At 60.9% G+C, this 13,353-nt stretch overlaps 1 protein-coding gene across 1 annotated transcript; it reads right to left on the bottom strand.

Annotated features, from left to right (window-relative positions):
* Positions 1 to 7,960: 7,960 nt before the first annotated feature.
* Positions 7,961 to 9,262, bottom strand: PHLDA3 (pleckstrin homology like domain family A member 3). The gene is made up of 2 exons (XM_059488062.1): positions 8,911 to 9,262; positions 7,961 to 8,584 (listed from the first exon to the last, which is right to left on the bottom strand). The coding sequence occupies exons 1-2, from the start codon at positions 9,260 to 9,262 to the stop codon at positions 8,463 to 8,465; spliced, it is 474 nt and encodes a 157-aa protein (XP_059344045.1). The 3' UTR covers positions 7,961 to 8,462.
* Between the last annotated feature and the right edge of the window lie 4,091 nt (positions 9,263 to 13,353).

Raw genomic sequence — 13,353 nt, 5'->3', positions numbered from 1 at the left:
GGGCTGTTTGCACGGGAATCATCCCAGACTGGTTTGGGTGGGAAAAGACCTTAAAAATCATCCAGTCCCAGCCCTGCCATGGCAGGGACACCTTCTACTATCTACTATCTACTATCTACTATCTACTATCTACTATCTACTGTCTACTGTCTACTGTCTACTGTCTACTATCTACTATCTACTATCATGGCAGGGTGCTCCAAGCCCTGTCCAGCCTGGCCTTGGACACTGCCAGGCATGGGGCAGTCCTGTGCATGGTGGGCACCCTGTGCCAGGGCCTCCCCACCCTCACAGGGAAGAATTTCTCCCCAGTCTCCCCTCTATCCCTGTCTCTGGCAGTGGAAGTCATTCCCCTTGTCCTGTGCCTCCATCCCTTGTCCAGTCCCTCCCCAGCTCTCCTGGAGCCCCTTTGGGCACTGGGATGTCCCCAGGACAGCCCCTGCTCACATGGGAGCTCTGGGGGTCACACACACAGGCTCAGGCTGCCCAGTGCTGGGGATGCCCTGGGCATGGGCTGCATCCTCCTGGCACCTCTGCCTTGTGTCTCTCTGGTGTGACAGAGCTCCAGAGAGGCTGCAGAAGGCAGGGGAGGGGGAGTGAACAGCCTGGGAGCTGCTGCCCTGCACGGTGGGGCACACACAGGACAGTGCTGGCCAAGGGGACTCCTGGGAGCCACCAGAGGCACCAGAGCAGGACAGGGAACCCCAGCAGGCCAGGCTGCACTGCTGAGGGGTGATGGTGAAAACCAGCAAATGTGGGGTCACACCTCAGGCCAGGTGGGGTGGGGACCAAGAGGGCACTGTCCCCTCTCTAAGGAGAAGGAGCAGCCCCACTCCCCCAGCACAGCACTGCAGCTTGGCATGCTCAGCCAGCTCCCGGCCCCTCACAGGCCCTGAGGTTTTCCCCAAGAAAAGCAGTGAAGAAGCAGTGGAAAAGCTGCTGTCTGTGCCCACTGCTCCCCACAAAGCCCCTTGCCCGATGTCCTTTTGCATGACAAGGGCTGCAGGGCAGGCAGCACCTGTTCCCCAGGATATTTTCAGGGACAAATTTAGGAGCAAACAATTCCCAACGTGGGGCCCAGCAGGGACAATGCCTGGCATGTTAATCCTGGGGCTTTTATGGTCAGGAGGGACAGAGGGACACACAGCTGCAGGAGTGGGGCAGCTCCCATGGTGGGGAGCACAGACAGCCCCATCCTGCAGAGCCTTCCCGGCTCCTTCCCCCTGCCTGGCAGATGGGTGGCAGCAGCACTGGCAGTGGCAGTGCCATCCTCGTGGGAATTGCACCCAGCAAGTCCCAGTGGGCAGGGGAGAAAACCCCCCCCTGCATCCAACCCACCCGGGACTCTGCAAGCACCCTTCCCTGGCCAGCACAGAGGATCTGCTCTCCCCTCGAGCAGGAGGAGCAGGAGGAGGAGGCTTTTAGCAGCCCCGTCAGACCTTTATAAGGAAAAGCCCCCTCGGGGCCAGGCCTCCAGCATCTTTCCTCCCGGATGCCTTGGAATTGTTTTCAGAGCACAGAGCAGCCAAAATTAGCCCGTGACAACGGCGCTGCATTCCCGCAGCTCCGGGGATGGGGCGGGGGCTGCTCCGGATGCCATCTGCTCCAGGCTCGGGTTTCACCCTCTGCTGGGACCCGGGGACAGGAGGAGGGAGCGGGATGGGGCAATGGGACCCACAGATTTGGGGTTTTTCCTTGGGGTTCAAAACCCCGGCTCTGCCATGGGGGCTGCACAGAGGGACTGGCAGGGGACCGGGATGTCCCATCCCTCCTCCCCAAGTGACACAGAGGGGACGTTCTGAGTGCCCATCCCTGGCTCACACAGCACAGGGAGCTGTCTCCAGGTGAGGGGTTGTTTTATCAGGTGCCACCAGAGCCTTGGACACCACTCTGAGCTGCTTGGGGTGGGAAGGATCAGGCTGGAAATCTACAGGGTAAAGCAGTGCTGAAGGCAAATTCAGAGCAAAATAATAAAAATATATATCTGGGATTGGCTCAGGTGGTCAGAGCTGGGTGCTGATAACACCCAGGTCATGGGTTTGATTCCCATTCACTTTAGAGCTGGGCTCAATGATCCTTGTGGGTCCCTTCCAACTCAGACTATTCCATCCTTCTGAGATTTGTCGACATGCTGCTGCTGCTACAAATCAAATATTCCTCTGTTACTGGGAGCCACTGGTTGAAGGGAAGGGCTCCCCATGGGCTGCTACCAAGGGGATGGATGCCAGCAGAAATTTCCCAGAGAGCTGTATGGGAGCTCAGAGCCAGGCAGGAGCAGGTCCCCAGGGACAGCTGCTTGTCCCTGAATGTCCCTGGGATCCACAGGTCACTTGTGTTTAGTCTCTTACACGTGGACCCCCTGGCATGTGTTTAGAAGGATGGGGCATTTCCCCCTCTGGACTTTCCAAGTCCCTGGAGAGTGTTGGTGGATCCCCCACACCCATGGCAGGGGCTGCCAGAGCTGCCCAGTGGCTCCTCAAGGTCTGGAGACTCCACATGCAGAGGTACCTGACTCCTGTGAGCAGTTCAGCTGCCCCACATGAAGCCAATCTCCCTGAGGAAATGGACTTGAAGCAATGCTGGAGGGATCTCTCCCCCTCCTCTGGAACCTTCCCACCAATCCTGTCCTCACCCTCTCCCAACCACCATCCTCGTTCCATCAACCCCGATGGAATTCACAAAGCCAACAGCTCCCAGAGCATCCAGGAGAGACTTAGAAATGACAGCTGAGCCCCTGGTGTCCTTTGGGACAAAGCCCTTGGTGTCCTTTGGTTCAAAGCCCTTGGTGTCCTTTGGGACTGAGTCCCTGCTGTCCTTTGGGACAAAGCCCTTGGTGTCCTTTGGGACTGAGCCCCTGGTGTCCTTTGGGACTCATCCTCGCTGCCACACTCAGAGTCCAGCACTGGGGGGTGACAGGAGAGCCCCCAGCTGCACCAGGCTTGTCACAGGACTGGGACAGATGATGCCCCACAGACTCACCACGGAGTGGGAGAAGGTTTTCCTTCTGGTGTGCTGGTGTGGGACAGCTCAGGGACCAGGGGACAGCGAGGTCACCCCCTAAGCTGGGTGATTGCGAGGCTGCAGGGTCAGGCGGCAGTGAAGCGGTGAAGGGCCATGTCCTGAGGAATGTCTCCCATGGTGTTCCTCCTGCAGACCATCCAGCAGGAACCAGCCAGTCCCACCTGCTCTGTGGATTGGTGACAGTGCAGTTGAAGCTCCTGGGATGCTTCTCTAAGAGCTGATGCCTCCTGCAGCCCTGGGGGGAATTTCCTCCCCCTGCTGCATCTGTGAACAGATCCCACCAAACCTGAGGGATGCCCCGAGATGGAAAGGGGGCAGAATTTGGATAATCATCACAGCCCAGCCTGGGAACCAGCACAGCCCCAGGCCAGATCCCAAATATTCCCTAGGGACTGAGAGACCTCTCTCAGCTCATCTGCCCCACAGATCTTCACTCCATTGCATCAGCCCCACCAGGGCATCCCCATTTCCCACTGCCTGGCAGGGCAGAGGCTCCTCATCCCTTTGGGATGTGCTGCTCCATGTCCTGCTCCTATCCCAGCCCCATTCTGGGACCCCCAAACTCTGGAGCCCCCCTGGGCTGTGCAGCTCAGGAGGGTGCCCATGCCAGACCCTCCATCCTGGGCACAGGACTCACCCTCCCCACTTGGCTACGGAGGGCAAATCCATTGCAGGCAGCTCTGGGGCTGGATGCCAAAGCAGGACAATGTCCCAAAATGCAAGAAACACCTTTCACTTCTAGAAATACCATGGCCAGTTTGTTTTTCTCTGCTTGAATACTTTGTGGAGACCTGAAATGTTTGCACAAGGTGCCAAAGCTGGGGAGGGTCCCCCAAAAGCCAAGGGGCCCTTTAGGAACAGCACAGGCTCCAGCCTTGTGCCTCTGGCACATGGAAAAGGCTTTGTTAAATGAGGAGGAATTACCTACTTCGGGATAGTGGAAGGACATTATTGAAATGGAGCCACCCACTGAGGACTTGAAGCTTTCAATGGCTTTGCCAGTGACACATGAAACCTTCCCAGTGCTGATCCTGTGGGCTCTTCTCACCAGGAGGGGGATTTGGGCTGTTCTGTGCCAGTGCAGCCACGGCTCAGCAGTGACATCAGTTTGAGTATCACAAACTCCAGGCTGGTTTCCAGCCTAAGGCAAAATATTCTATATGAGCAAAAAAAAGCCTGTTCCAAATAATTCAAAATTTCTCTGGCCTGGCAGGGACCCTGACAGCGTTTTTGGACATTTTCAGGGTATTTGCATGTAGGGGGATACAGTATGAAGGTGGTATAGAAAGTAATCTTACCCCCTAAAGAGTTGCAGCTGAACCAATAACTAAAGATTAGGAGCAGGCCTGATGATAACAGGCCACACCTGTAGCAAATAAGAACAGGGGTATAAAAGAGTGGATTGGTGGGAGTCAAAGGAGTTAGATGGCTACTGTGAGGGCCAGGAACAGTCAGTGCTTGGAGGAGCTGCCTACAAGAAAAGAAACATTGAGGAGGTATGAAACTCTGGTAACATGGAATCCTTACACTGTAATGATAAGAGAACTCTTGATATATAAGACAACACTTGCAGACCTTTGCATCTGTCTCTGAGAAACATCTCAGTATCCTTACTTTGGGTTGGCTGTGCCACCCTTGCCTCCAGAGCCACTCAGTGGCTCCTGCTTGGGGACGTACAGGTGCTGGCATGTGCTGGTCGTTCCCCCTGCAGCTCCAGCAATGTCTGGGCCCTTGTTTTGTTTCTTCCTGGGCTCCCACAGCCTCTGCTCTACTGCTGGGAATGTCACAGGCACAGCTCTGAACCCCCTGGGACACAGAGTCCCTCCAGCAGGACCCTGTGGCTGGGGAGTGAAGGTGTGACCCTGCAGTCCCTGCCCTGCCCCCTGAGCACCCCAGGGGCTGTGCTGCAAGCACAGGCACTTCTTCCTACACACCAGTGCAGGAGGATTCAGTGGGGATGGCCAAGCCCCCACAGCAGTGCTGGGGACATTCCAGGCTCTGCTCCCTGCAGCATGGACACACAGACAGCAGAGCTCTGGGTGGGTGCCGTGTCCCAAACCAAAATCCAGTGATTTAGGAATTGTCATTAAGGATGGCCAACAATGAAATCATTTTAGGAGCATCTGGAGGAAGCTGGACAGTTGACCTAAGCCAAAAACCAGAATGCGACTTGGTACAGCTGGGGTTTCTTTTTTTTTTCTTTTTTTTTTTTTTTTCATTTTTATCTGAAGAGGAGCCACCCACAAGCTCAGGGATGATCCCAGGAGAAGCAGGGCAGTGCCAGGCTCTCCACAGGGCACTCGGTGATGGAGGAGCTCCCACGTGACAAAAGCATTGGCACCATCAGGCTGCACCTCCCTGTCTCAGCACTGTGACCCCAGTGCCCTCCCTGGCACTCAGGGTGTCCAGCCAGCCCCAAACTGACCCCAGAGCCAGACCTGGCATGTGCTCAGGTGGGAAAAACTCCTGTCCTGTGCACCCACTGCACCCCCGTGGGGCTGCAGGGAAGGTGCCAGTCCCTGTGGGTGCCCCTGCCCAGGGTGGGGGGCACAGGGCAGCCCCCCAGAGCAGCCTCAGCACTGGGGCACCCTCACAGAAGTGTGGGGAGGGATGCTGGAACAGGGCACCGTGGGCTGGGAGCAGCAGAGCCAGATTTTCAGGCTCCTGCCTTTGAACTCTGGGTGCCCCGGGGCACCTCTCTCCTCTCCCTGGAGCCCCAGGGGGGTCTGGCCATGGGAGCCCTTGTGCTGGAGGGGCTGAGGGGCCACAAACCCACCCTGCATCCCCTGTTGTGCCTCCGTTTCCCCACCTCTAGGGGCATAAGAAATGCTTCCCATGGGTCCTCTCCTGCTTTGCAGGCTGCCTGGGAGGGCGCTGGCTCCACGTCCCTGGTGCTGGGCATGCTCCAGCCTCTGGCCCTGGCCCCTCTCCACTCCCTGGCTGGCTCTCTGGGCTGTTTATTTGTTTTTCAGTCTCGGGGTGATTTCTCCTCTGCAGAGACATTCAGGCCTCCCAGGGGAGATGAAGCCAGCACACCTTCCACCCCCACAGGATCAGCCTGGGCTCTGACCCAGCCCCTGCTCCAGGGTCATCCTGGAAATCCACCCCCAGAGGATGGGGCAGGTGTGGGTGTCTGCTCAGAAGAAAATCCCAAACCTGGAGGCCTGGGGAGCTCTAAAGTCCCTGGGGGATATGGGGTCCAGGCAGGGAGCCTGGATGTGTGTTGGACTGGATGAAGGCTCAGGATGAGGATGGAGAAGCTTGACTTGGCCTGGACCTGAAACACTGACACAGGGATTTGTGTTTCCTTATTGTCCCCTCCCTGCATTGACTGCCTGAAGTTCTCCCCAGCTCTGGGGTACCGTGGCCTCTCTGCTGCCTCATCATCAGTGCCCAGCGATGTACCACAGCCACGGCTGGTGCTTACATGCTCTCCTTGATAATTTTCTCTGACAGTTCCTTGCTGGCAGTTGGAAAACAGAAAATATCTGTTTACAGGGGGCAAGAGAGCAGAAAAAATTGAAAAAAAGGAGTCACACTGAATAAAACTGGTAACTTTGGGAACACTCTGGCACTGGGTGCTCCTCACCCTGGCACCCACCATGGCACAGGCTTGGGATGCTCACATGGCTTTCATTGAGCCTCACTGAATCCCCTGGCTCTGGAAGCTGGGGATTTGGGGGAAAGCCCAGGACAGGGATCCTTGCCCTGGAAATGCTCCAGCAGCACCTTCCTGGCCACCCCATTTTCCCCTGACACATGTGCAGGGACCTGCTCTGGGGCTTGTCCACACAGGGCACCACTCCTGAAGCATGTCCTGTGGAGGGTCCCACCACCCCTGGAGCCCCCCTGTCCCTGTCATGACTCTGGGGTGGTGCAGAGCCCCATCTGTGCAATGCTTGGGTGCGGCTCCATCTGCAGCCCCAGCCTGGCCCCTGCCCCTCTGCACCCCAGCTGGGGGGGGTCTCGGTAAATGTGGCTCTGAGCCCCCCTGGCCAAGGAGGCTCTGCTGGGTGGAACACCCAGGGCCTGTTCCTGCAGAGCCAGCAGGAGCCTGGCCCTGCACAGAGAGCCCTGCCACTGTCCCCAAAGCCACCGGTGCTGCCTCTGCATGGGGATGGGACCCCTCAGGCTGGGGTACAGGGTGGGGTTCAGGTGCAGGTACAGACTGGGGTGTAGGATGGGGTACAGGTGTACGGGGGGGGAGGTTCAGGCTGGGGTACAGGTACAGGCTGGTGTACAGGGGTGCAGGCTGGAGTAGAGGGCTGCAGGGTGGGGTTCAGGCTGTGGGGTACAGGTGCAGGCTGGGGTACAGATTGGGGCTCAGGCTGGGTGCAGGCTGAGGTTCAGACTGGACTACAGATTGGGGTTCAGGCTGGGGTACAAGTACAGATTGGCATGCAGGCTGGGGTAAAGATAGGGGTTGAGGATGGGGTGCAGGTTGAGGTTCAGGCTGGGTGCAGGCTGCCTGGCCCGGGCAATAAGGACACCGCGCTCCGTGGTTCCCACGCAGCCGGGAAATCTCCGGCAGGATCCGCAGCGCCTCCGGCCCCGGGCTGGGCTCAGGCTCCGGCTTGCGGAGCGCTGCTGGCTCCAGGCGCTGCTGTCTGCGCTGCCTGTCGGGGCAGGGCCATCCCTCCCTGCTGCGGAGCCACAGCGCTGCTCCCGCGTCACCGGCGCACAAACCACCGTGGGAATCCCTGGGGACACGGGCGCAGCGGGACTGGTGACCGGGGAGCCTCGGGGTGCTGCTGGGGGGCTCTGGAGCCCGACTAGGGGATGCTGGTTTAGGGGTCATGACTGGCAAAGCTCTGCACAGGATTTGTGCTCTCCCGTGCCCTGTAGGTCCCACAAATCAAAGCAACACCACAGTAAGAAGCTGAAAGTCCTGTTAAGGGACAGTTTTGGTACAGGGAATTGGGGTCCCGACCATTCCCCCACAGCGCAAGGACACCCCAGGGTGAGACAATGTCCAGCAGCACGGCTGTGTCACCACAGCATCGTTTCAGTGCCCTGCTGAGGGGTCCCTGCTGCAGCAGCAGCTTTCCAGCCCCTTTTTAAAATTGGGGCCCAGCCACATCCATCTGTCCCAGTGTCACTGTCACACAGGCAGAGCTCCCTGTGGCACAGATCCTTCGGGCACAGCCTCATCCATCCCCTGTCCTGCAGGAGAGGCCTGGGGTCCCCAGCAGTGCATCGGGTCCTGCACACAGCTGAATGAAGGGCGGTGGGGCCCCAGGCAGGGATGTCACCTCCTGCCTTGTCTGAAGTGCCAGGTGGTGGCTCTGCCTGTGTCCTGTGCCCCGCTGTGCCGACGGGAGGTGGCTGTGCCAGCCCAGCTCCTGCGGTGCCTCTGTCCTGCCCCGGCAAGGGGGGAGCCAGCGCCAGCACCGGCCTCCCCGGGGCCACTGTCCTCGTCCCCGGGCTGCACAGCGGCGACCTCACTTGCCCGCAGGGATCCCGTTCTCCCCAGCGCCTGCCGAGCCGAGCGCCATCTCCATCCGGCTCCTGGGAAGCTGCGATTCCCGGGGCTGCCTCACCGGGGCTGTGTCCAGCTGCACTACTGCAGAGAGAAGGCTCCTGTCACCTGCTGGGGCATCCTGAGGGCACTGGGGAGTGGGGCCAGACAACTTCCCCACCCCATCCCACGTGCAGGATAGCAAAGGGCCCTGTATCCCCCAGGCCACCCCAGACAGAGGGAGGATGTTAGAAAGTCCCTGTCCAGGGATACAGAGAGGCCAAATCCACGAGGACATTCCAGCCAGTGCAGGGGGACATGGGAACATCAGCCTGCAGACCCACCCTGCTCCACGGGACCCCCTCTGTGGTTCCCCAAACCACTCAGGGATGGGAACCTGCGGCCAGGGACCTCATGCTGGGCTGCGGTACCTGCTCGGCAGCTGTGCCGGGCGCGCACCTCCTGCATCGCCTGCTGGTTCTTGAAGCGCACCAGCCCCATGGTGATCTCGGCGTTCCAGCCCGGGTCCTCCTGGGCGCAGCGGAAATCGATCTCCAGGCTGTCGTCCATCACCACCGTGAAGTAAATGTGCCGCTCCTTCCACTCCACGCACTCCACGGCCTTCATGCGGGCAAAGCTCAGCTCCTTGCGCCGCGAGCCCTTGGGCTCGAAGAGCTGCAGCCCCTTCTCGGTCAGCAGGCACCGCTTCTTCTTCCAGAGCTGCAGCAGCCCCCCGCTCCGCTTCTCCAGCACCCCCTCCCTCAGCACTTTCTCGGGGGTCATCGCGGCTGCTGGGCCCCGGGCTCCTCAGCACCCTGCGCCGGCCCAGCCGGGCATTACCCGCCGGGGGAATCCCAGCCGAGCTCCCGGGGCCGGGACCCGCGGTGGCCGTGCTGCCCCGGGCCTGGCCGCTCCCGCCGCGGCTCTCAGAGGGGCCGAGGCTCGGGGAGCCCCGTCCGGCCCGTGCCGGGCTCCGCTCCCTGCCCGAGCCGCGTGTGGGATCCGCGCTCGCAGGAGCTGTCGCTACTTGCCCGGCCGCTCTCCCACTCGCATTCCTGCGCCTCGCCTGGCCCCTCCTGCTCTCAGGCTCCCTTCACGCCCAGGCGAAGCCCGACCATGCCCGGCGCAGCCCCGCTTCACCCGGGAGGAGCTTCTGGGGTGCCCGAGGGCAGGCGCGGCCTCGGGGCCTTCATGTGAACGGGCGGGGTGAGGGACGGGGCTGCATGGCAGCGGTGCAGGGTGTGTGAGGGATGGGGATGCATGGCAGCGGTGCAGGGATGGGATGGGGCTGCATGGTGGCAATGCAGGGTGTGTGAGGGACGGGGCTGCATGGCAACGCTGCAGGAATGGGATGGGGCTGCATGGCAGCTGTGCAGGGATGGGATGGAGCAGGGCTCGGGGACTTGTGCACGACCGCCCGGGGTGCAGGCACAGATGTTGGAGGGGCAGGAGCAGCTCTTGGGGGTGCAGCACCGGGTGTTGGGTGTGCGGCCCCACGGGCACAGGGCTGTAGGGTGCAGGGGGCTCTGCGTAGCCAGGCAGGGGTACAGAGTGCAGTGCTACCGGCCAAGGGGGGCTGGGGTGCAGTGCCAGCCAAGAAGGCACAATGGGCTGCAGTGCCAGGGCAAGGACTGCTGGGTGCAGTGCCAGCTGGGACAGTAGGCCGTGCCTGCAGCACCAACCAGGCAGGGGCTCTGGGGACCCCGAGTGCAGCCCAGGAGGAGACAAAAGCAGAGAACAGCAGCAATGGGGACAACCCCTGACAGCCACCCACCCCCCAGTCAGTCACTCGAGGGTGCCGGGCCACCACTCAGCTCACAGAGCTCCCATCCCTCAAAGCCCTGAGACGGGGGTTTGAAGCGCCCAGGCTGTCCGACAGCGAGGAGCAGCATCCCCAGCCCTGTGACCTGTGCAGGAGCCGCGGAGCGGGGCCGGGGCAGCGCAGCCCGGTCCTCCTGCCTGATCCTCCCCGCCCTGCAGGCAAGCACCGTCTCCTTTCCAGCCCGTCTCATTCCCGGCCACCGCAGCACCGTCTGTTCCTGTGCCAGCGCCTGGCACCGAGGGTTCCCCTGGCCGGGCCGGGCTGGGCTGCCGGGGGCACACCTGGGGACTTATGCGGGCTGCCACGGAGGGTGACGGTCACAGCTGGCTGGGCAGCTGAATGTGCCCCTGCATGTGAGAGTGGGTCCTTCACCCGGATGAGGTCTGCAATGGGAAGAAATCCTCCCGGGGTCACTAACGGGGGCTGGATCAGCCGCTGTCTCCCTGGCACACAGCGCCCACCCTGCTCCTGCAGCCCTGGCAGAGCCCCGGCCGGAGTCCCCTCCTGCCCCAGCCCCTCCATCGCTCCGCTCCCTGCCGGGGGCTTTGCCGGCAGCCGCCGTGGCCAGCGGGCAAGTCTGCAGCGCTGATGAGATGCACCTCATTATCCCTCATTAAGAGGGCGGGGCGGCTGGCGGAGCCAGGAACTGGTTCGTGCTCCCTGAGGCCAACCTCGCCACGCTGGCAGAGATCCCGGCTGTCCCACGAGACCCGGGCTCCTGACGTGGGGCGGCCACGGAGGTCACCCCGAGCACCCCGGTGCTTCGGAAGGGGCAGAGCAGGGTGGGTTCCCCTGGCAGAGCAAGGCTGTTTTCCCACACACAGCTAACACTCAGCTTCAGGGATGCTGAGCCCTGGGAGCTCAGGGGGAGCAGTATTGGGACTGTCACTGTTCTGGTAAGCTGGGATGTCCGTGGGCAGTTCTGGCTCACCATCCAGCTCCAGCTCCATCCTCACAGCTCGGGGGAGAGCCAAGGGCTGCCAGTCCCTGCCGGAGACCCCTGCCCCTCTGCTCACCACAGTCACTGCTCCTCCAGGCACCAGCCACCAAGGGAGGGAGCTGGTCCTGCAGCCCTGGGTGTGAAGGAGCTTTGGGAACGTCCTTCTCCACTCCCGTCTCCCCAGACACAGCAGGGGCAGGGCTCTCACCCTGCCAGGCTGCCCGGGGGCACATGGCACCTCCTGCCCTGCAGCAAACCCTGCAGCACCCGCTGTGCCAGGCTGTGGGTGAGCCAAGGGCTCTGCTCTGCTCCATGGGCTGCCCACGGCTCATCCCATCCACACGGGCCCTCAGGGCAGGTGACATCCCCTCTCACGGTGCTGTGGGGCTCAGCCCCGCCCCGAGGTGACATCCCCACAGGGCTGGGTGACAGGGTGACATCCCCCCTCACAGTGGGGCTTGGGGGCTCCACTCTGACCCCTCAAGCGGTGCCATCACCTCGAGGCTCCAGGGTGCTGGTTTCTCCCTTGAGGGCAGGTGTGGGTGCCACAGCCCCTTCCCCAGGCTGCAGCCCCCCAAGGGTGGGAGCTGCCGGGCTCAGCGCGGCTCTGCTGCCTCGAGGGGGAGCTGGACAGCACCTGGCACAGGTGAGCAGACTCGGCTGGGCCCTGCCGTGCTGCTGGCCAGCAGAGGGTAGCATGGTCAGAGCTGTCCCACTCCAGCTCGGGCAGGAGGTGCCCAAAAAGCACCTCTAGTCCCACCCTGCTTCTCCTGGGCCATGTCCCACCACCTCCTCTCGCCCCCCTCATGCCTCTGTCGGGATGTGATCCCATCCTGGCGTCCCCACGGTGGGCTCTGTCACTCCCTGAGCCACCCTGAGTGACCAGTGCAGGGTCAGCAGGAGTGTGGCACCCAGGGCAAACCCCCAGGACATGATCCCTGTCCTGGGACATGGTTTATCCGGGACCTTTGGGGCTGGGAGCACAGCAGGGACCCACCAGACAGGAGAAAAGAGGACCTGGGGAGGCTGAACTTCAGTTTTCCACTGTCTATAGAAAGGTTGTGGAGACATGGCCCTGCCTGGCAAAAGGATACAAGACACCAGGCACAGGGGCACAACAGGACAAGCAGGGATTCAAAGAATCATTAATGTTAGAAAATCCCTCCCAGGTCACAAGATCATCCATTCCAATCACTCCCCCAGCACTGCCACAATCCCATGTCCCCATGTGCCACATCCCACAGGGCTTCGGAACACCCCAGGGGTGGTGACTCCAGCACTGCCCTGGGCAGCTGTGCCAGGGCCTGACCATCCTTTCAGTGATGAAACAACCCTTCCAAGGCTTGTGTGGCTCAATGCTGTGACAGGATCCCCAGTGGTGGGACCTCCATCCTCAGAGGGTTCCTGTACCTGAGTGGACACCAAAGGCTCTGACCAACCTGACCTTTGGAACCCTGCCTTAAGCAGTTAAGGTTTCTGCTGGTCCCTTCCAACCTACATCTATCCATGGCCCTCCAAAACCAAATCCAGCATTTTCTCCTGGCTTTGACCAGGCCTCCAAGTGGAATTGGCCTCTCTGGGGTCCATCACATGTGAAATGTCACTATCTCATAGAACCATCCACTGGTTTGGGTTGAAAGGTTAAGAACCATCCTGTTCCACCCCCTGCCATGGCAGGGACACCTTCCACTGTCCCAGATTCCTCCAAGCCCTGTCCAGCCTGGCCTTGGACACTTCCAGGGATCCAGGAGCAGCCACAGCTGCTCTGGGCACCCTGTGCCAGGGCCTGCCCACCCTCACAGCCAAGAATTCCTTCCCAATATCCCATCTATCTCTGCCCTATGGAGTGGGAAGCCATTCCCCCTTGTCCTGCCACTCCAGGCCCTTGTCCCCAGTCCCTCTCCAGCACCCCTGGAGCCCCTGTAGGCACTGGAAGGGGCTCTGAGCTCTCCCTGGAGATTTTTCCAGGTGACATCCCCAGCTCTCCCAGCCTGGCTCCGGAGCAGAGGGGCTCCCTCTCCTCCCCTCTCTCTGACAGAACCCCTACAGCTGCATGAGGAAGGGACAAAATACTCATTGTAGCTTTACTGACCAACCAGCACTGCCTGGGCA

Source organism: Ammospiza nelsoni, chromosome 23 (assembly GCF_027579445.1).
Source record: "Ammospiza nelsoni isolate bAmmNel1 chromosome 23, bAmmNel1.pri, whole genome shotgun sequence".
Classification (NCBI taxonomy): Eukaryota; Metazoa; Chordata; class Aves; order Passeriformes; family Passerellidae; genus Ammospiza; species Ammospiza nelsoni.
The sequence above is the reverse complement of the archived record's forward strand: the minus strand, read 5'-3'. Positions and strand labels throughout refer to the sequence as shown.